The 23,663-nt window shown below is 39.3% G+C and overlaps 1 protein-coding gene across 2 annotated transcripts in view; it reads right to left on the minus strand.

Annotated features, from left to right (window-relative positions):
- Nucleotides 1–23,663, minus strand: part of nphp4 (nephronophthisis 4) — a 186,114-nt gene that overhangs the window by 54,097 nt on the left and 108,354 nt on the right. For both annotated transcript variants that reach the window (XM_085146678.1, XM_085146677.1), the window contains exons 13-15: nucleotides 20,546–20,703; nucleotides 17,474–17,662; nucleotides 13,166–13,353 (exon numbers count right to left, since the gene is read on the minus strand). In XM_085146678.1, the coding sequence (XP_085002804.1) occupies nucleotides 13,166–13,353; nucleotides 17,474–17,662; nucleotides 20,546–20,703 (535 nt within the window). The remainder of the gene's footprint in view (nucleotides 1–13,165; nucleotides 13,354–17,473; nucleotides 17,663–20,545; nucleotides 20,704–23,663) is intronic.

Here is a 23,663-nt window from a genome sequence, read left to right on the forward strand (position 1 = left end):
GTGTGGGATCATGTTGACAGAGAACAGAACAAAAGGCAGCCAAGATCCAAAGAAGAGCTTTGAATGTCTTTCAAGAAGCCTGGAGAACTATTCCTGAAGATACTTGAAGACATTACAAAAGCTGCTTAAGACGGTTCAGACTGTGCTAAAGAATAAAGGTGGTCATATCAAATTATGATTTTCAAGTTTTTATTATACTCTTTTTGCCCTTATTTACTGTATTTTCATGTCTGTTGGCACACATTTCAATACATGGCTGCACCTATTACCCATTTTCCTTGGGAAAGATGAAGAAAGAATGGTAGCTTAAGACTTGCAATTCTGTGTCTCTTCTTATACTGCTGTAATTACGGTTGTGTAACTGCCATCAGTAAAGGTATGAAGCATAGCACTAACCTGTGTTATTACTTTGCCACATTTTACTGTAAGATACAGAGAAAACAGAGACTGACTGATTAAAACATTGTCAAATAGCTCAGCTAATGATCACAAATCCCAGTTGATTCAGGACTGGTTAAATTTAACTTCTGAAGAAACAATCAACCACTCAGAGCTGTATTGAGGCAGGAGACATCATCCCACCCTAGATGAGATTGTGGCAGCTATATAATAATAATAATAAGGATGATTTAAAATTTTTCAGAAAACCTCCTGTAGGTAACTGCTCTAGCTTACTGTTTCTGCACCTACTCTATCAAAAGAAAATCATGTCAGTAGGAATGATTCACCCCTCACTGACTGAAATAGTTTGCAGCAACATCAACAGTAGGATGTCCAGACAGCTGTTAAAAACTCATAAAATCCGGTTCTTTGGGGGCTTGACCCATACTTGGGTGTCAAGGTCTAGATATCTTTGTCGGTTACATCAAATCTGACTTTTGTCAAGTCAGTCTGAGGAAAAAGTCACCAATCTGATTATGTTAGCCGTTCCTTCTATCCAGATGGCTTTGAATATAGAGAAGAGCCATAATATCTGGAATCAGCTGCCAACCTTGTGGGCATTTCTAAACTGGTGCACTAGCCATCTACTGGGAGTCATTAGGTCTGATGACTGCACAGAATCAGAGTGAAATGCCCAGGGAGTATAAAGCTATTTCACAAAATCAGAAGCTCTCCAGGGTTCCCATAATTCAAGACGATAATGGTGCATAACTGCCAAAAAAACCTCAAGAGTAATTTTATGAACAGTGGGATAAAGTCATGGCTTAATCAGCACATTCACAATCGTCACTTTCCAACCTTTAAAAGGACTAATCACTCAAGCAAAAGGTTTTCCACTTTAGACAAAATACTGAACACACAGTAACATGACAGACGCTGTTTTGAGAACTACAGCAAGCCCTTAAACATCACTAGATATTGCATATTAAACAGCAGTTTAGACCACATGCAGGGATGCACGCATAAGAAATTATTTTTTGATTAAATCGGTTTATGGTAAAAGCCAAGATCCAGTCTGAGAACGTAAACTGAATACTTTGTGTGATACACCCTGCTGAAAAGTGAATCTTCCTCTACGTCCAAATCATCCCTACACCGGTGTGTTAAAATGTGTGAGTATGGGGTCTGCGTGCCAACCTTATTCCCAGAATTCTCTTCCATGGAATCTCTCTAAGTCTGTATCAAAGCCCCATGCTGTCTTTATTCCCATAAGTTGAATGTGCAAAGAATCAGTCGACTGGATAGAAGTGGAGTAATGAGGACCTTTGGTGACAGCCCCGCTGTGTCTAAGAGACCAGCATGCCCCTCTGAATCTTTCCACACATGAAATGAAGGGAAAACTTTTTTTCTTTGCACATTTTCTTTCTTTTTTCCTTATTTCTCTCTCTCTCACACAAACACACACAATGCACACACACACACACACACACACACACACACACACACACACACACACACACACACACACACACACACACACTTCTTTAGTGTCAGTATTCCCATGAAGCATGCATGCAGAAATAGCCTTTTGTGAGGCTAACAGACAGGGTTCTTAAAGGTCCAAAGGGACTGGTTTATTTAAGACAAATACCTGTAATTACATGTTGGCCTCCAAGATAGCTGGATCTAAGCTCAAAGAGGCAATTAAATCCAGTTCTTTTTGAATCAGCTCGGGTGATTTAGATTTTTACAATCTGATGACCTCCAAAATAAAAGAAACAGTGACCCACTTTATCTTTTAATATTTTTTTTTCCTTTCACAAGCTTTTATTCACATCAAGGGATCTAATTTACAAGAAATTCTCCTGGGTGTTGGAAACAAAGATATCATCTTATTAATGTATGAAACTTTGTCCCTACGTAACAAAACAAAACAACTAGTCTAAAACCCAATGTTAATTCAGCACCACTTCCTGCCATAAAGGACATCTACAGGAAGCGGTGTCTGAAAAGGGCTGGGAAAATCATCAAAGACCCCAGTCACCCATCACATGGAGTCTTCACCCTCCTGCCCTCTGGGAGGCGCTACAGGAGCCTCCGGACTAAGACCACCAGGTACCGGAACAGCTTCTTCCCCACAGCTGTCAGACTCCTGAACTCTTCCTCCTGACATCTGACCCACGTTAACACATGGACTGGAGATACAACCACCTACACACACACACACAATGGACAACTGTACCCTCATACACACAATAATAACATGGACTGAACCACCACGCACAACCACTAGCACTTTATACAGCCTCTGTAGAAATTATCCACATATCTCACTTATCTTAACTGCACTACTGTATAATTCTTTGTAAATAATCATTCTGTACAATACGATAATTTTTAATTCTACAACTGTTTAGAACCTGCATAGTTCACATTTCTGTATAGCTGTATATCTCATATTTCTGTATAGTTTTTTTTAATTTCATATTCTGTATAGCTTTTATATTTATATCCTGTTCATAGCTTGTACTCACTACAGCCTGTACATACTTATAGTTACAGCATATTCATAGCATACCGTGTACATTATAACATACCATAATAGACCCATTTCTGTAATATACTTACATATCTATATTATTGCTAATATATATTTGTAATATATCTATATCATGGCTAAAGCACTTCTGGATGGATGCAAACTGCATTTCGTTGCCTTGTACCTGTGACATGTGCAATGACAATAAAGTTGAATTCTATTCTATTCTATTCTATTCTATTCTATAAGTGGCCAAAATTTCAGATAATGAGGCTAGCATATGTTTAAGTAATTTCACTGACATAAAAACCTGAGGTTTCTGACTGATCTGAAGAGTGAGTTTTCTTCTACTCTGTATGACATCAGAGAAAGGGATATCGTCAGGATGGCCATCCTGGGACAGCAGAAGCCCCACCTACTCACCGGCTGTTTAAATCTTGCTTGCGTGGGGCAGCCAATAAAAGAAAGTGGGCTTAATGGGAGCTAACAGTCAGTGAATGAACTGAGGCTGCACCAAGGAACAGTGTAATGTAAGTGAGGATTATACAGAAGAAAGTGTCCTGATCCATGCTCAATCTTTCAGGTAAGGTAATTCTGTTCATCTGGATGTAGCATTTTCAGTGGGTTCAGTACATTTGCATAATTACTGAAACTAGCACCACTGTCAAACAATGGGCGATGAGGTCAGCTTCTTGATTATTAATATGCAAGTTGTCATGACCATTGGTCAGCAAAGTGGGGAACCCATGGCACACCCATGTTTCTGTCTGTAGTACTGACCCTTGTATGTGAAACAGTTCCAGGAGCAAACACAGTTGGTCAGTGCTGAGAGTTTCAGTTAAGTTCAGTTTCAGTTTCAATTTTACTTCTATAGCACATTTAAAAGACCCAGGTACATCAAAGTGCTTCACAGACGAGCCACATTCGCGGGGTTACAACAATAAAGTAGCAAAGAAAATACACCTCCTGTAAATAGGTTGAGGAAGATTACAGTGAATGTCTTACGGACTTCTGCTCAGATCTGTAAAAGGAGATTTCAAAATTAAAAAGAAAAACGAGTACCAAGTAGGACATGGGTTTCAAATTCACTTTCGCTAACGTAAGGGTCACACCAAGGGTCAGACATATATAGTTTATTAACATGATTTAATTTAATTGGGAAATTATGCATCTTGTAGCCTATTTGTGTACAGTTTGGTGTATAACATAAGGCGCAGGTGCCAGAACTGGCCCAGTGAAGACTCTGATCTGGCCCATGGAAAGGAAAATGTGGAGGACTTAAATTTGGTACTTTTAACTATATTTTTTATTACATTTTACAGCTTTTCCTACTCCTTACTACTTGACCCTCTCCACAAAAAAAACCACACCACAGTAATTGAATTATAGATTTCTGTTATTTCACACATTTACTTCTTAAAATTAAGCCCAAAGAGTCATGCTGACAGATTTCCTTCATTTAATATAGCAACATTTCTCAAACATACTGTTAAAATTGTCTTATTTTGTCTTATATAAAGACATTGTCATGTCATTGATTAAATGTGTAGTTAAAATGTGTTACATTGACAGAAAGTTGCGTCTTACTGGTCCAGCCCACATAAGATGAAAGTGGGCCCACTGTAACTGGCCCACAATGTAAAATGAGTTTGATGTGCCTGGCATAGAGGATTAAGCCAGAAAACAAAAGTTTCTTAACAATGACAGCATTTTATCAAGAAAAAATATAGCATTCTGGTTACAATTCAAACGAATTATAACAAATTGACTTACAAACCTGTATTTACAATTGATGTAAAAGCTTAGAACAATGGTGAATATTTTTGTTTAACAAGTCTCCTATAGGCTGTTTTGCAGGCCTGAACATCAGAGCTCAGTAACTGTCTCATTAAAAACATAAGGCAAGGAAAACAGCTTTTACCGTGGACGTTACCTGTACAGCCGAGCTTCTGCCATGAAGCTGGCTGCCGATACAAAACCGACACCGTTACATCTCCATCACTTTGAGTTTGGCCTTGAAGGAACACACAGTTGCACAGCTTTTTTGTTCAGGGACTTTCCAAAGCCTTTGTTCCTTGCCTATGACTCCATACCTTTACTGGTATGTGGATTCAGACAACAAATTAAGTTCTTTGAAAACAGAAATTGTCTCTTTACACTCGGTGAAGGCATAGTTTATTCAGTCTCCTACCACAGCTGAAATGGTCTGCCTTAAGAACTAACTTTCCTGTTTGTTGCATCCAGTTTTAGCACGTGTGTGAGGTGCACACTGCTTTACAGATGACTTCTACAACCGAGTAGGTCAAATTGAAATTTATTTAAGAACCTAAAGCGATATGCAGGCTGGATTAACATTTGTGAAGGGCCAACTTTTTCCTGTGGGCCATGACTTTGATGCACACACTATAGATTATAGAAAAATCTCCAATTCACGTAACTTAGATGACAGTTACAACTTTAGATTTTTACCAAGAGGGCATCACAGGCTTGTCTGTATACAAAAGAAACAGGCAAAGAGAGAGGGAAGAGAAAGACCACGGCACTCGTGATATTTCCGTGTCTTTTCAGAACTCTTTCTCCTTTAACCTACACCTCCTCCTCCTTCACCAATCCCTGCTCCCTCCATCTCCCCAACCACCCGCCAACTCTTTCCACTTGGACCATTAATTCTCCCAGCATGCTCTAGGGTTGTGTGCTGTGGACGGGTGGCAATGAGAGCACAGAAGGAGAGCGAGAGAAGGAGACAGAATGTGCTGTGTGTTTGTGCTCACAAGTGGGGAGGAACTGACTGATCTGGCCCAAGGGTTGTACGGGGTTGCGTGTATGTGCGGCTCGACCTGCAGACAAGGGGCAGCACCCAACATACCTCCCCCTAACCTGGACGGGCGGGCACTTGGTATGTTTACAGCAGGCTGGGCAGCCTGAACACCCAGGGAGGGATCAACAATTCACAAAAACACTGTGAGGGCTGCAGGCAAAGAAAACAAAGAGAAAGCACAGAGTGTACTGATAGATGTGGAAAGGACTGATGAGAACCGTAGATCAACAATTACCAATATGTCTGCCTTTTTGTTAAAAAGAAAGAAAGAAAGAAAGAAAGAAAGAAAGAAAGAAAGAAAGAAAGAAAGAAAGAAAGAAAGAAAGAAAGAAAGAAAGAAAGAAAGAAAAGATCACACTGGCCACTAAGGGCTTCTTATTGCAATGTCTGGATTATTTTGTACTAGATTAATAATCCACGCCATTTTTAGATCAATACATTTGTATGGAAAGCAGACCACACGCTGAGATAACAGTCGTTTTCAGCAAATGTCTAACTATATATTAATGCAAATGTGACACAGTGGACAAGGAACTCTGACTCTTGTCTGTTGGGAGTCAGTGTGGGTGTAAAGTGATGATGTTTCACAGCCCCAAGTCGGCAGAGAACAGAAACATGCAACAGAATAATGGACTTTTCTAAAGGAGGTTTCTCTCTAGAACGAACTAAACCCCTCCATCACTTTTGATATGCACATTCAAGCCGTGTAACGCTGTATCTGATGAGAAAATGATGTGTTGTTTAGAAGGGCTTCAACACATAAACACAATAAATAAACATGATCAGTGCATGCAGTGCCCTATTGGTGCTGTGTTGGTTTTTTTTGGTTTAATCTTAATGAGCAATACATGTGCAAAAGAGAAGGGGAAAAAAGGAGAAAGAAACCTCAGACACGTCAATCAAACGCACTCCTGAGAAGAGTTCTAATCAGGAAGCAAATAAAAACAGCAGTGTGGGTGGACTCTGGCTGTGTGGGGATCTGGGATTATCCCTGGTAGATATTTGCTAAGAAAAAAATAAAAAATAACACACTTCACATATTGATTTGTTGCTGCTACTATCTGCTCAGATTCTCCACCGCTGTGTCCCACTGCTGACTTTAATATTGTCTCTTTTTGAAGCCTCAAATTACTAATTAACACAAAGACAGATGATTGCAATTTCATTTGCTCTTTGTGGCAGTACTTTAATTTGTAACAGCTACACGTTAACCATTTCAATTACTTACAAAATGAAAAAAAAAAAAAAACAATAAATAAGAGAAATCAGCCGTTGAGGCAGAACACTGTAGTTTCTGCTTCAGTTATCTTCCATAAGGTAAACATCAAGACACCCAACTGTGCCTCATTTCCCTCTCAGTCTTTGAGTGTTCAGTTGCACCACAATCACTTGGTCTGTATATCATAAAATGCCTGGAAGACACATAGATTTCTCTGTGCACTGACTCTCTACACAAAGAAATCTGGGTGTGTGGTTTTGAATTTTGCTCCCAGGCTTCTATTCATCACTTCCCATGTAGAAAGCTGATCACGTGGCAGAAAGATAAACCCAATACCAAAATGTATTCTAAAACACAATCACATGAGGTAGAGCAGGGCGATATGCAGTAGCGGTTTTAGATACGGGCGACACGGGCGGTTGCCCGGGGCGGCATCGTGGTGGGGGGCGGCATAACGGGCATCGGCAAAAAAAAATAAAAAAATTGCTCGTACTCATGCTGCCCCGACATCAGCCAGCGCATATTGGGAATGTCATAGGCACCGATCGGTTTTCTATCGCTCATTTGCTGGGAGTAAGGGCGCCCTCCGTTTGCGAGGTGCGCCTGCTGCTTGCGGCACAGGGAGGAGAGGGCGGGGCGGCGGGGGATTCTCTGGCTGGCTGGAGCAGCATCTAATAACCAACTCGCAAAATAAAACATAATAAAAACAAAACAACAAACCCGAAAATACCAGACATTATGATACAGACTTGTAATTTGCGCCGATGTTTTTTCGAAATTCTATACGCGAAAAGTGAGCGCGAGAGCCCTCGGTATGCCTGCTCGCTGCTGAAGTCAAAGTAAACTTTATTGTCATCTCCGCCACATACAGTCCAGTATATAGAGAGACGATACGACGAGGCTCCAGTTACAGCAGTGCAAGTAAACAAACAATAAATGTAAGAAGAGTAAGAAAATCAATAACATCAATAACAATTGAAAATTTATAATTTACAGTTTGATGATTTAAAGTCTCACACACAACCCGTCGAAAGGGGAGGGGGCCGGCTGCTTCCAAATAGAGCACATTTCATTCATAATGTTGTAAATCCAAGCCCATTATGTATTCATGATTTGAATCCTGAATTGTGTGAAATCCCAGAAATAAACCCTAGACAAAGTGAATCTGTGAACTAAGGTGTAGGTCTGTTGTGGCGATCCTCGAGTTGGGGGATTTGTGTTCATACTGGAGTGCAAAATTAAAACCAATGTAAGATGGACAAGAAAAGTTCAAAGCCATCAGGTCCTCAGTTTAGAAAAAATAGAAAAGAAGAGGAGGAGAAACAAGCAAAAGATGCAGGTAAGCAGATGTGTCATTGGATAATGGCAGGTCATCCTGAAACAATCAGGATCAGAATCAGAATACTTTATTAATAATGAATAATAATAATAATAATGGATTGGATTTATATAGCGCTTTTCAAGGCACCCAAAGCGCTTTACAATGCCACTATTCATTCACTCTCGCATTCACACACTGGTGGAGGCAAGCTACGGTTGTAGCCACAGCTGCCCTGGGGTTATGTATGGTATGGGTCCGACAACAGTTTTATGTTAATGTATAATCCTTAATATGTTTTATGTGTGTATGTGTGTGTGTGGGGGGGGGGGGGGGGGGGGGGGGGAACACTCCCCCGGGCGAAGGGAGTGTTTGCCCGGGGCGCCAAACAGGCTAGGACCGCCACTGGCAATATGACCAAAAATATTTATCACGATATACATTTGAAAATTTGCAATAACGATATAACTGACGATATAATTGACACTAGACAAAATATTTTACAACTCCACAACTTTATTAGTGCAAAAAACCCCATCAATGTATTTTCACTTAAACAGGCAGCTGTTTTTTATGTGCATTAAAGTTATATAAAAATGTAACAGTGGAAATGCAAAGTCCTTGCTGACAGTTTAACCTAAAGGCATTTCCAGTGGAAATTGGCCGACATATCCTCAGCATAACCATGTATAATATCCACAAAACTTAAAAAGAGGTTATACACACAATACGGTAATATTATGTTGAAGCACAGTACGTATCACTCCGCGAGGCTATATAAAACATTTGACAGATTTTCGAGCGCCGTGTACCACATAAAATCGTTTCGAGGTCAGTAAACACAACCAGAATTCATACATAAGGCACACGGGATTATAAGGGGCACTGTCGACTTTCAGAAAAATCAAAGGATTGATCTTAAGTGTGCCGTATTTTCTAAACAACACTGTAATAACGACGGCCCGCTAGCATGCTCTACCAAAAATAGTGCTTTGTTGTTTATCTGTGGGACGAAAGCTAAACCAGTTCCACACCACTGAAGTTGCAGCATTTTAAAAACCAATTCTTGTTCATCCGTTTCATTTAACGATCCACTTTTGCTCTTCTCATTCTCCGTCTACGCCATGTGCGTATGGAAACATCAGTGTTGCCAACTCCTCAGTAAGGAAAATCGCTATTGGCTGTCCTAAAAGTCGCTAGAAGTCGCTAAATGACGTCATCACCTAATTTGCATAATTGGTCATGCTAATGTAATTGTAATCTATGTTGTTGGAGAGAGAAATAACATCGTGAAAGACACATAAAGTGAGTAAAAAACGTCCTAAATGCATTTAGAATTTATTTAGAACTACAAATTAAATTTATTTTAGCAATTATTGTTTTTTTAATGTCACAATTCCAACCCTGCTCCTTTACCCGGGCTTGGACCGGCAAAAGTGACCCGAAATAGGCACTCTGGTGGAGTTACTTTGTATGTGTGTGTTTATAAGTAGTTTTAAACCTTGTGATCCACAAAACAGCATAAGAGTAAAAGAATAAAAGAAGAACTGACTGCGTTACAGCACCCGCTGCTTCTTGAGAGTAAAAGCGATATGCGCTTTCACGTCTTTTTTTTAGCGACTTTTTGTAGAAAAAAAGTGCTAGGGGGTCTGAAAACTCGCTAAATATAGCGACAAAGTCGCTAAGTTGGCAACACTGGGAAACATAGGCACTGCGCATGCGCGTTTTACCCCTATTCTATCGCGACATTCCATTTTCCTATCGTTGCCCAAAATTACACCGGTATTACCGTGAACGGTATGATATAGCCCAGCCCTAACATGAGGTATGTATCATATTGTTACAGCCACACTGGTTTAAGTGGTTTATAGCATGTGAAGATTTACACTCAACCTGATCAGGTGTCCTCTTCAAGCTAATTTTACAGCAGGATTGGAAGAAACTTTGCGAGACCTAATGATTTCATTAAGCGACTGCTTAAGCAGGGTTTTGGAATTCATTCGGCTCTTGGGAAACTTCCACCCAGTAGGACACAGAATCACAAAGCTGAATAACCATAGCAGCTTTGAAGCTCAAAGTCAGTTTCCATATTCTCTCTAAAACTCCCATCTCTGACTCTTACTGTTTCTTGCACACAAACACACACAGGAAGCTCAAACCAGAGAGCAGATGTCAAATCATTGATCTTATCTTTATAAATCACTTAAACTGCAGGAAATAAAGAGTGCTTTCAAGATTTTACATTTGTGCAGTATAGCTAGAAATTAAAAACATTATTGAAAAACAGTGATTAAACTGTCTTCTTTAATCTGTAGTAGTAAAATATATATAGCACTCCCTCTGTCACTGAACTGCAATAGCAATAGTAATTTCTATCCAATGATGCAATGCAGTAAACTAAGCAAATGCCACATTAAATGTAAATAATAACGTTTTACAACTTGTAACAGGTCAAAGAAAAGTCCATACCATAAAACATAACACAGACACTCCCCCAGAGAAACTATCCATCCATTCTCTGCCAGGCTCTCTCTTTGCCGTAGTGAAAGAGAAACTGACAACCAGCTGTTCATCTATTTTGTACTACACTGAACTGTGGCCAGGCGGTCTCCACCATCCCCTGACCTTCCATCACACACATTAAGGCCAAAAGGTGGGAAGGTGGTGCCTCATACAGTAGCTGCTTCCTCACTAAATGTTTTTATTATACCAGGAGAGATGGTTCTAGCACAAGTTGAGGTGTATTTAGCTATCAGGATAAAAGCAAGAAAACATTCTGTGTGTGTCTGTATATATGCAATGACTTTTTCTGATCACAATCAAATCCTGCCAACATGATGATATTCAGGTATGGACACCTTAAAGAGATACATTTTGACAGCAGGGCAAAAAACCCATCAACTTTTCAAAGTAAGTGTCAGAGAGCGTTAAAGTACAATGTGTGAACTGTAGTGCTTTGCAATCATGCTGAATAGAGTGCAGAAGACATCATAAAACAAACAAACAAAACATGACTGTGAATTTTATATTTGACACGGCCACACTGAACAGCCGCCTAAGCAGTGAACAACTGAAGCAAGAAATAGATATTTCCTCAGGAAATGAAGGTTCAAAGAATGAGAATAAAATAGGAACTTTTTTTTCAATCGACTCAATCATGCTTTACAGAAGAGTTTCAATAATAATAGATCTACGGAAGTGCACTGAATTAAGGGTATCAATGCTTTTGAAGGAGAAAGAGTAGTTACGCTGCTGAAGGTCTGCAACTATTCATTACTGCAGTAAACTGAGATTCCTTACAAAAGCTCAAGCTTTAAATGTTACAGTATCACCTAGACTGGAGAAAATTACTACAGAATTATTACTGTGGCAGCACAAAACAAGCCGGAAATATAAGACTGACACAGTAAAACGGATTTATGGAGATTGTGTCTCCCAGCAGATAGAAAGCAACATTCCACTCTCATTTTAACTTTACCACCAACTATCCTGGGAAGCTCCTGTGAAAACTGTCTTACACCTTAGTCATTAGATTCATTTTTAGGAATAAAACAGTACTAGCTATATCGTTTGGCAGTAAAATGAGCAGCATATCAAATGTTTCTTTTAAAAAAAGATTGCTTTAAATCAGTTGGATCATAAGATGCACGGGATGAAATCAAGTGGAATGAATCCACAAAGAGGAAATAAAAATACCCTCTCGTTAGGTTCACTTGATGGCAGCAGTAACAAAGCAGACTAAGTAAGGCTATAGCAACAAAACCCCAGGGTTTAGTAAATCAAACTTGTAATCAAGTTTTCCTTTCAGATTCACCTCCCTCACACTCTCTGTTTAGCTTATATTACGTTTGATACATACATTCTCTTGTAGTGACATTAAATATGTTCAAAATTCCATTAATATTGAACAGAATCACCAATTTAACCCAATAAAAAAAAAAATATCCAGTTCATTTGGGTCATTGTGTGCTCAGCTTGCGTTAGTCTTTTAGCTAATGATACCCTAAATTATAATCTGCTATTTGAGCTAGCCAACTGATATTACATCATCACAGAAAGGGAAAACTTTTAATTGTACATAAACAGTTTTTGTGGTTCTGCAAGGAAAGCATGCAGGCACATGAGGCAGATTTTGACATTTGTGGAAACAAGCTGTGAATGGACTAACCGCCGGTGGTGATACGCTAAGCGTTTTATTCTTCAAATAAGAAAGGAAAGCTTTAGTAGTTCAACAGCTGTCTGGAAATAGGTGAAAAGGCTCCCAGCAATACAATATCTGGAAGGATTTGTCTTGATGTAGCACGGCTTTGTGGAAGTGCATTCCGGATGCTATAGGCTGAGAGAGATGCAGAGACAGTCGGAGAAATATTGACAGAGTTAGACTGAAGTGTGTGTCTGGGGAATAGAGAATACGGGTGGGCGTAGGAATGGGGTGGGGGGGTGTTGTTTGTGCGCTCAATATCACGCTCTGTCAGAAGCTGTAATATCTCTTCCATTTCATTAGTTGCTACATGAATAGACCTGACATCAATCAGCGCCCGCTTGGCTGATTGAAAGAGAAGTGCCTCAGCATCAGAGAACATCATGGAGCATCATGGAATGAGCTTGCAGTTTGTAGGAAGTGATTGTACAATGTTAACCTGGAGAGCAGTACAATGAATCTCAGCCTGGCATAAACTCTGAATCTGGAACAGATATACGCCTCGTACACTTTTTATAATCAACGGCAGAGTGTCACACACAAGTGTGGCGATTTTCTAAAGCATGCAATATGCAGTTATCTTCTGATAAATCTATCGCTTAGGGGACACAAAGGCAACACATAACCATTATATAATATTAAAAAAAAAATGGAATGAACAATATTTTTTTTAAGCTGCGAATTCTTACCAGTGTTAACTGTGCCATCTTTGTTAATGGAGGCGAGGACATAGGGAAGTGGATCGCTAGCTTTGTGCTGAACCTTGTCACCAGTCAGCAACTTGAGCCGCTGTGATGTGACTGGTGGAAAGCGATAGAACTGGAAGGTGAAGTAGATGTTTTCAGGCCAATCGGGACCAACACCCGGTGCTGCTATTCTGTGAAAAGACAGCAGGAGATGATTGTTATTATGTAAAAATAATGATTACAATGATAATGACCATAAAAGAATACAGTGTAAATAAATTAGCATACAAAGAACCTGTAAATCAAAATCTGTTATATTTAGAAAATAAATTTTTTCCCCAGAATCTTTTCAAATGTTTAAAAAATTAATATTCTGCACATCTTATAGGAGTCGTTTAACTTTGTAGTTGCTTAAAAGTGAAAACTTCAAAACCAAAAAGAGGATAAGAGCTTAACTTTAAAGTTGCTAAGAAAACTGGACTGCTGACTAAGTGGGTACAAATTCACAATTCATTTTTAAAAAATGAAACGCAGCAAGAGAACGTGTTATGAGATCTGTGGACGAGAGAAAAAGTGTATATATATATATATATATATATATATATATATATATATATATATATATATAAATATCTAGGTTATCTATTGCCACAATTAGAATACTTTTTTTGTGTTTGTTTACTGGGACTCCTGTTTAGAAAAAGTAATCTTTGGGGCTATGAGAACCTCCTCCTTGTGTGCTGTGTACTGCTTTTCACACAAATGCCACCCTCTGAGTGTGATTTCATGCACACATACGCATTTCTAATCCCACACTTGAAACTGCAGTTAGCCCACATAAAGTCCCTGTGAGCCTGCAAGCACCCGATTTCAGCGCCAAGCACATTTAAAACAGAGCAAGTTTCAGGATGAGCTTCTTGCTTCCATATGATGAATAAATTATCAACCAGTCAATGAGTATTGAGGAAAAAGAAAAAGCATTTTAAAAACAAGCAGGGAGTGCTGTGAGGGCCCCCTCATGACCACAGACTGCCGAAGCCGTAGATTTCAAAGTGGAAACTAATAAGAGCAGCGTATGACCTCCCAGTCAATCACAAGCTCTGGTGTTCCACTGTTAAAGACGATGCCATGCTCCATCTTCAAAGAGGAGCCAGCATTAATATTCATTCAGTAAACAGACAAGATTGATAATTATGGCGCCCGGGTGAGAGGTGGAAATTACACTGCCTATTCACAGGCTCCCTGCCTGTCTAAATGGTACTGCTGCCGCTGGCAGAAGCCCAGTCTGCCATACCTGTTTGTCATAATTTTGAGGTAACTCAGCCTTACCTCACTCTACAACGACCAACAGAGATTCAAAATTTATGTTCCAGTTTGAGGCTTTAGTTTCCACTTCAGGCTGCCTTAAGATGGTGATGAAAAAGATCCAGAGGGACTGAACAGGCTTTCATAGCATCACAACATAAACACTTAAGTAAATTTATACACTCAGACATTTATATGTTTTCTTGTACTATCCAACTGATAATGTGATAGTGTTTCAGCTTGCACCCATGGTGTATAATTTGCAATAAAACAAGGGCTGACTATAACCTTCCTTCCCAATTGCTAGCACAAAGAGTGATTTATCTGTCGGCTTTTGCATTTAGGTCCACGAGTATTTGTAGTTTTGTCTCTGTACATGACCACAGAGGACTTTAGATAAAACAATCAAGACGTGATTTAAGTGCGGAGCTTCAGCTTTATTACATTCATTTTTATACAGCTTCCCACTTTCAGAGGCTCAAAAGTATCTGAATAAACTAAAATTGTTTTAAATGCAAGGACTTATTTTAATACTTTGATGAAAATAATTTGCAGTCAATGACTCTGATGTCTAGAACCTGTGGACATCACCAGATGCTGTGTTTTCTCTATTGCATTTACTGCAGTCACCTTCAGTTGCTACTGGTTTGTCAGTCTCTGTGTCTCTTTTGGATTCTCTGCTGGGTTGAGACCAGGTGACTACCTTGGCCACTGAAGAATATCCAACTTTTGTCCCTTCAGAAACTCTTGGGTTGCTTTTACAGTATGATTTGGTCATTACCCGCACACGGTGTGTAGAGCTGCCCTATCAGTTTTACAGCATTTGACAGAATGTGAGCAGAGAGTATTGTCCTGTACACTTGACAATTCAACCTGCTACTTCTATCAGCATTCACATCATCAAACACTAGTGAACCAGTTCCACTGACAGCAATACATGGCCTTGTCAGAACATTGCCTCCACCATGTTTGACAGATGATGTGGTAGGCTTCAGATCATGAGTTGTTCCTTTCCTTCTCTATACGTTTCTCTTCCCATCATTCTGGTACAGCTAATTTGGCCTTCTTGGTCTTGTGTGTAACCAGTGGTTTGCATGTTGTTGTTAACACTGTATTTCCATTCATGATGGTGTCTCTTGAGCTTGACAGTGATACACCTGCCTCCTCAAGAGTGTTGCTGGCTTGGGTAGATATTGTGAAAGGTTTTTCATAACAACTTCTGTCATCTTTCACTTTGACCATTTTCCACGATCTTCTAGTCTTTTCACTGTTGCTGAGTTGGCCAATGCATTCCTCCCTTTACAAATGTACCAGACTTTTAATTTGGCCACTCCTGACATTACTGCTGTCTCTCTGATGCATTTTTGGTTTTTCAGCCTAATGATGCCTCCTAGACTTGTTTCAGTATCTCTTTGAACCTTTGAAAAATGAAGTGCTACCAAATACAAGTTCAACTCTGGAAATCAGCACCTGATTTATTTGATAAAAACTCACAATGACATCTGTCATGGTTTTAGGTATATCGGGTACGGTGATGAAGGTTTAAGTATTAACCTCCTGCCTAAACAAATTTTTCCTCTAAATAAACTTGTATATATTTTTTCATCTTTTCTTAATTTACTCTGGAATATATTTCCCTTTATTTTTACTGTAGCAGCAATTTTCATAGAAAAGTTACTCTATAGAGACTTATTTTTTACAAAGCACGCACTGTCATTACCTTAAAAAATCTGCAGACTTCGCCTCAGAGACATGTTTTTCTGAAATTTTAAATACTAATAAAGTTACTGATAAAATGAAATGAAGAAGAGGCGAAAAGTAGAAGATTGCAGCCCTATTAAATTTTTCAATACCTCTTTGGTAACAAGATTTCAAGTGCTTGTCGCTCTTTACCCTTTTTCCTGCCACTTATTTCCTCCTCTTTGCCATCACAAAGAATCGTGTTACTTAATGATTTATCAAGGACACTTTAGACCCACACGCAGGCAGATTTCATATCGGATTTTCCAATATTGATCCAAAAAGGATCAAAGGGTGCCAGATTTTAAATAAAAACCTTCTTAATGTTTTTAAAAATGGTTGAGAGTTTCCAGGGACTATGTTACACGACTCCACTGATTCGTGCACAATGTAAAATATAGTGTCGCACTATTGGTAGGATTTTGCTATCATTTGTTAAAACTGAGCAGACATGCAGCTGTGACAGGCAAAGACGGTGCACTTTCAGACAGTGTAATTAATTATAATCAAAAGCAGAGTCTTTTAATCTATTCACACACAAAGCGCTGATTATGCATCTCAAAACAGCAAGAGGTTAGAGAGTGTAAAGGTTTATGCATGGGTGGTCATGGCACCATGATGGTGAGTCTATGATGAACAAGACAAATGTAAGCAATGCCAACAGCGCTGATGACAAGATAGAGAGACACAAAAATCGGTGTGTTTTGTACCTATCGTTCGGCAGTCGTCATTCCCCACCCCCCTCCCAACCCCGCTCCACTGTCAGCCCCTGTCAGAGTTGATGGGAGCTCCAGGGTTTTTGTGATGGGATGCTGACAGGGGTACTATTCAGCCTGTGCTGACAGGAAATGTGCTTTTCTGCAACCATGAGTGTATGTGTGCATACTGTGTAGGGGTATGTGCTCGACATGTATGTAGAGGGTGGCTGGACCTTATGCCTGGTTTAAACGCATTAAATCGTGAAAAATAGATAACCCTTGAGGCGGGGAGGAGCCGCCCTTGGCCATCAATCAAAGTCTCCAAATCTCTACACAGATAGTGGCTCAGTGTACAGAAAGATATTGGCAAGGTTGTCGAATCAATGGCTGCTCTGTTTCACTTAGAATACAACAAATCTGCCATTTCTGGAAGCAAAAAAGTAATTAATTTGCAATCTGTCATGGTGTTAAAGCCAAATCTCTAACGGCAACAAAGACAACAGCAATTAAGCTATGCTGTACAGTAGTAACACCTCAACCACATGTGACACAGTACTGCAGGCCTCACCTAGTAAATGCCAGAAACTGGAACACCAGCAAGTTTCCCTGCAGGTCATTCTCTTCTCGATTGGGATCAAAGGGTAGGGGTTCTGTGGGATCCAGGACTTCAGCCACCTGTCCACTAGAGTCCACGATGTCAGGGAAACCAGCCGAGAAGAGGTGGGCCAATGAGCTTCTGGAGCTGACTGAGCAGGAACTAGAGTTAAATTAGAGGAAAAATTCAGCACACATCAATCATTCGCCAAGCAGAAAAGACTTCAGCGAATGCGTTCTTGATGCTTTACGAGCAGCAGGAGGTAATGCGTTTAGTCCCCACTGCACTGGCTTCACTTGGGTGATTTGCGGTTGTAAATGAGGCGGAAAAAAAAATGTCTGGATCTGTGGAGCGGAATACAATGCTGTTTTTATCATTTTTCGACCTAGCTGTGTTTGCCTTGGATCAGTTCCATCTCGACTAAAGATGTTTATCTATTGGGCAATAACTTCAATTTAGTGACTTCATCCAATTAAACTGAACCTGAATTTCAATATCCGGATGGACTTAAGAAAAATGTGGGGAAATGATGATTAGGCAGCATAAGGATGTCAGCAATATCCGTCAAGCAGCGCTACCACAACAATACTAACAGGGGAGCGAGAACGGGTGCCAAAGCACTCCCAAAGGATTTTCTTGCATAATTGGCAGTTATCTCTAATCATAGTGGCCACCTGTTTTCCCACAACTACGGTAACATTTATAACTTATACTCTCAGTGCTGACACCAAACATTCTGGGTCTGATAACACCGTGCACAGATGGCTGGCTAAAGTGCCGGCATAGAAAAATGAACAATAATGTTTGGGCTTCTCATAACAGTAATGCTGCCTGTGTCCATGTTGAGCCCACAGTGTCACATTTGTGAAAGAACGAAACCCTGATCAAACTAATTAAGGTAACATCAGTGAAGAAGACAGTCGACTGGGCTTTTCCTCTGCAGCTGTGTCAATTTCATGCTTTCCTTCTCTTCCCCATCGCTCAGAGTTGTATCTTAATTTAGCCCCAGTTAATATTCAAGCCATCATTTTTATTTCAAAAGAGGCTCAATCAGATATGCACGGCAACTTCAATTAAACTTCTTTAGACTTCATTGTTCTTCTCAAAAGAACTGGGTCATTCCACACTGAAAACAGTCAAAAAGATGTTTTGGATCCGAGTGAAAAGGCAGAGATGTTTCAGCCCACTGAACTGAACAGCATCGTGTCTGGATCCAAACTCTGGGATCGGAAAACAGTTTCAGAGCCAGCTGCTTATTTACTGACTCTCTGTACTAGTACAATGCCTTGTTTCGGAGTTAGCGTGCCCATTATTTGCAGAATGCACTCTCTCATTCGGTTTCCTGTCTAAGACCTGGCTATATTTCCACTGACATTATGATTGTAAATTGCCTGCTGAGTTCATTGCATTCTGCTGAACTAAATCAAAGTCAAAACGTCTCCCTTACAGCTGGATTTAATAATGAATTTCACACTAACAAACAGTGCTGAAACCATTACCCAAAGTGGGATGTAAAAGCTGACAAAACATTTTTCTTTAAATTGGCTCTGACCTGAATTCTCCTACTTACTGGCAGAAGTGTTATCCTACCCAGTGCAAACATGTTGCCAATTAGTGAGCCAATCAATATCCCTCTGTAGATAGCAAGATAGCAAACTTTTGTGGTAATAAAGGACCGTACTAGAGTTCACGCAGGATACCAGGCTTCATAAAACAGTAGCATGTTGAAAGGATATTTGAAGTGCCTTTCTTTAGTAATGTTTCCTGTCAAACATGAGTCACCCTCCCATGCTGACATGGAGAGGTTAGCCAAATCAGAAGCTGTAGCGAGGTGGAAATCACTGAAAGTACAACTAGAAGAAAGGGAGAAAACTGTGTTTTTCAGTTAGCCAAAAGCACGGTTGTTTGACAAATCAGGAATCCACTAAAAACATCTTTTTACACACTAATCGTGGCCACCCGATTCCAGTTACTTTTCAGCTAATGCATTTTTCAGTGCTGCAGTTCAAAGGCATCTACGATTGTTTAATGTTTTACAAATAAAAACTGGCCTTTATTGCAATTTGTGGTGCACAGCTGACGCCAACAACAAAGCCTCCATATCCTCCTTACAGAGGATCACAGATAGCTTTGGGTTGCAGAGAGCAGAGTGGTCCCACATGCTGGATTAAAGACCGGTGTAAATGACTAACAATAACATGAGTAATGATGATTCAGATGCACAGTGGAGAGAGCATGAAAAAATATGCCACAATATTACATTTTTAAGAGAATATCCATCATGTTTTAGGAAGGCTATCCTAAAACATGATGGATACCTCTTGGAGTAAAATCAACATTAGCTGATAAAACACACACAAAAAAAGACACTGGTAATATTTTATGGCCATTTAGCATTTCATTTGTTTTAAGCGTCTTTTGATGTGTAAATTCAAATCCTTCTCCTCACACACAAGCTCTTAATGAACAAGTCATATCTTACAGAGCTCACAGTACAGTAGTAGATTATCCAAATAGAGAAACTCTTAGGGTGCTGGCTTACGTGTGTTTTCTAGAAAGTAAAATGGGAGCTAGAACCATCAGCAATTAGGATCCTAGCAGTAGAAACCCTCTCTACATTGGTATTCCTCTCTCTCAACCTTCAGTATCATGATCTAAGCTCATACACTGATCTGATGTCAGTATTTCTTATTTCTCTGGGTTCTCTTGCTCTCTCCACTGCCCCCCTTCCCCTAAGTGGTCATGATACATGGCTGCCTTTCCAATTGTGGTTTGTTTCACAGGTTTCCTCAAATAAAGGAGTTTTTTTCTCCTCAGTGTTGCTAAGTTCTTGAGAATTAATCTTGCGTTTTCTCTCAATAACATTATGAGATCTTTACCTTAAAATGGCCTTGGGCAAACTGGACTGAACATTGCAGAGATTTGGGATCTTCAAACTTTTATAAAAGTTATTGTTGAGGTCCAATAACTATTTTTAAAAAACAGTCTTTTCTTTCTGGGTCACATCATTGCTCGTGTCTGAGGCAAACAACAGACTTTGCTCACCTGGGCACATTCATCCCCAGAGTAATGACAGGGGCATGGACAGGGGTGAAGGGCAGCTCCTGAAGTTGGTCTCCTTCATCATGAAGTGAAGCTGAATCACCTCCTCCTTGCTGAAGGTCCATCTCCAGGTGGGCGAAGTTGCTGACAGCTGAGCAGGCCTGAAATAAAAACCATTAATAACAAAGCAAGGAATGATTAATGCATAATCCAATAAATGAGATTACCACTGGCAGCAGTACATGAGGATTTTACGTCAACGCTATTGTTTTTACCACGATAACTTACTCAGATGTATTATACAGAATGGCACACAGCCAGTTCCTTTACCTAATTACAACATTACACACACGTGTCAGTGAAGCCATGTGCAGCAACGTGAATTGACTGAACTGTATTACGGTTATGGGCAGGAAGGAATCAAAAGAGGACTTGCTTTGCAAAACATAATTGTCACCTTGATGTATGGAAAGCATGTATACTGCATTATGGAGACTTGGATTATATTTACAAGGCAATAGGGTGAAAGCTTGTGGTGGATTAGCTAAAACTGATTCAGGAAATTGCCTAATACTCTGAAAAGCAGTTCCAACCGCACACTTACAGTGGAAATGCATATCTTTAAAAAACAGCAGCCATATGTCACGGAGGACGTAAAGAGCTTACTCTGGTTAGGTTTACTGGATGTCTGCATTGATCCTCAAAGCTTATCTATGAGTCACAAGACTATAAATAGCCTTGTCCATCAATATACACCGCAGACACACAACTCGTTCAAAGTGTGTCAGAAACAAAGACAGCTGGACGCTGCGGGCTTTAGCAAATGTTATTTAAACAGGAGTAAATTGTGCATTTCTCTGGGGAACTTTTCAAAAATGTTTTGCTCTAATAGAACAGGACAGGTTATGTGGTCCTGAATCAAAATGCTCACAGTCACCGTAATAAAGAAACATCATTTTAATTTAGTAGATTATTGATTGTCATAGTTTGGGGCATCACTGAACAACACTGGCTGCTAATTGTCCAGATGGATACGCTAAATTAAAATCTGGATAAATGCACAATGCAGTCAGGGTCAATTCATTGTGATTTTTGGTGTTTTTCAAGAAAAAAAAATCAGTCAAGATGCCACCCAAATTCACATTTTTCCATAAAAAATACAAGAGGAAAACAGTGTGGGGCAAATAAAAAGCATTTTAAAGGATAAATATGTCAATGCTAATGCACAACAGGCAGAGTTATAGTCAAGCTAAGGCTGCCGAAGCATTGGAAGGGCCAATGACAGTAAGTTCAGGAAAAAGCACATATGACTTAATCAGCCTATAACAAGTTAAATAATTTTGCTTTAAGAGTGCATTTTGCATTTTAATCACCAACGTTTGCATTGTGCTGCTTTACAGTATTCGACTTTACAATATATTTATGAAAAGAAACAGCACAGTTAATTGCCTGTGGATCAGTTCAACATTTCTACATTTTTTGTGGCAAACATTAATCCCCACTTCATTGTCATTGACAGGCACACAGCTGGAGGGGTATTAGCGAAGATAATTAGCTAAGAAGTGCTAATGGTGTCATTTTGCAGTTGTTTTTTTCCCCTGGTCTTTGATACATGTGCATGGTTCAGTTGGCCTATTAGACACCATGCGAGGCTGAGCATTATTGGGCTTTCCATCAAACGTGCTGGTAATAACCTCGACTAAAGTCATGCTACTATATATACGTATATTCAACATACCCTACACATGCACCGTTATTCTCTGATCAAACAACCTGCAATATAATAACCTAAGAGAATTTCAATGCATAATGTAGAAGTCTTAACACATTTAAAAGTTATACTTTATCTCATCTTGCTACCATAAAACCTATGGAGTGCGATGACATACGAGCACTTTTTATAGGCTGGTGAGTTCAGGGTGTAAGGTTACAAGGACAAATGGAGGTTTAAACAATAAATGCTGCAATCTAGTTTAATTACTCAATATACGCAAAAGGAGTCTCAGAAACTTGCTTACAGTATCAGAACAGAATGAAATGCCAGCGCGGAGACCAAGGAAATACACAGTACACAGTAATGTTGACAGTGTTTTCTGCCCTATATGAAATCCAGCAGTGGATTCTACAGTATTGGCATTTAGAAAGTAAGAACCAAGCAACCAAAGTCAGGCACTTTAACAAGTCGCCTGCATTTAAGGTAATATTTTCAAACTATCAGAATGTGACCTTTAAAGAAAGGTTATATACATTATGAAAGAACATAATACAGCATGTCTTATGTAAAAACATAACATGGTAAAATTCATAGTAATAAAGCTTCTCACTCCCTGTATGTGCTACTCTTCTACACTGTAGAACAATAATTATAATAAATAATTATTACATCTATTGTTTTGGGATTGATGCACACATAGTAATGGAAATAATTTAACATTCAGTTTTCCTTTAATGTAAAACATTCTGTGATGCAGTTGGAAGCCAACCGGTGCTACTGTAGGTGCCAAACTAACCTATTACTAAAAAAAGGAAATGCTGCTGTGTTGCCAGAAACAGATATTAGATTTATATATATATATATATATATATATATATATATATACACATATATCTACATATATATATATATATATATATATATACACACACACACACATATGGAAAGAAATAAACAGCATTACAACTTGTGTGAATGAGAGAACATAGGTATAAATGAAGCTTATTTCTTGGAATTTAGCCCAGTAAGTACAAGATGTTCCTACTTTTAGATAGATAGAAAAGTGGATAAAGTTATTCTGACAATTTCACAACACGACCTAGTCTATCTTTCAAAATGAAATTGTATTGTGTCCTTCTGCCATGTTGTCTTTCTTATTATATTTTATCCTTCCAGTAAGTCTGATTCCTAGTTCCTGGCTTATTTCTGCCGAATGATTGATGGTTTAAGATTTTTAGATTTTGAGCATGAAATATGAGGGAAATCCATTAAAGCTGTAGTTGACTAGTTACAATATCGCAGGACTTCTCAGCTACGCTGAAAGTGGTATACCTGAAAGCAGCTATACAGTCCAGGGCAGCATTGAAAGAGCCCCTACAATCTAATGTGATAATAAAGGGGAGGCAA

Source organism: Neolamprologus multifasciatus, chromosome 20 (assembly GCF_963576455.1).
Source record: "Neolamprologus multifasciatus chromosome 20, fNeoMul1.2, whole genome shotgun sequence".
NCBI classification, from domain to species: domain Eukaryota; kingdom Metazoa; phylum Chordata; class Actinopteri; order Cichliformes; family Cichlidae; genus Neolamprologus; species Neolamprologus multifasciatus.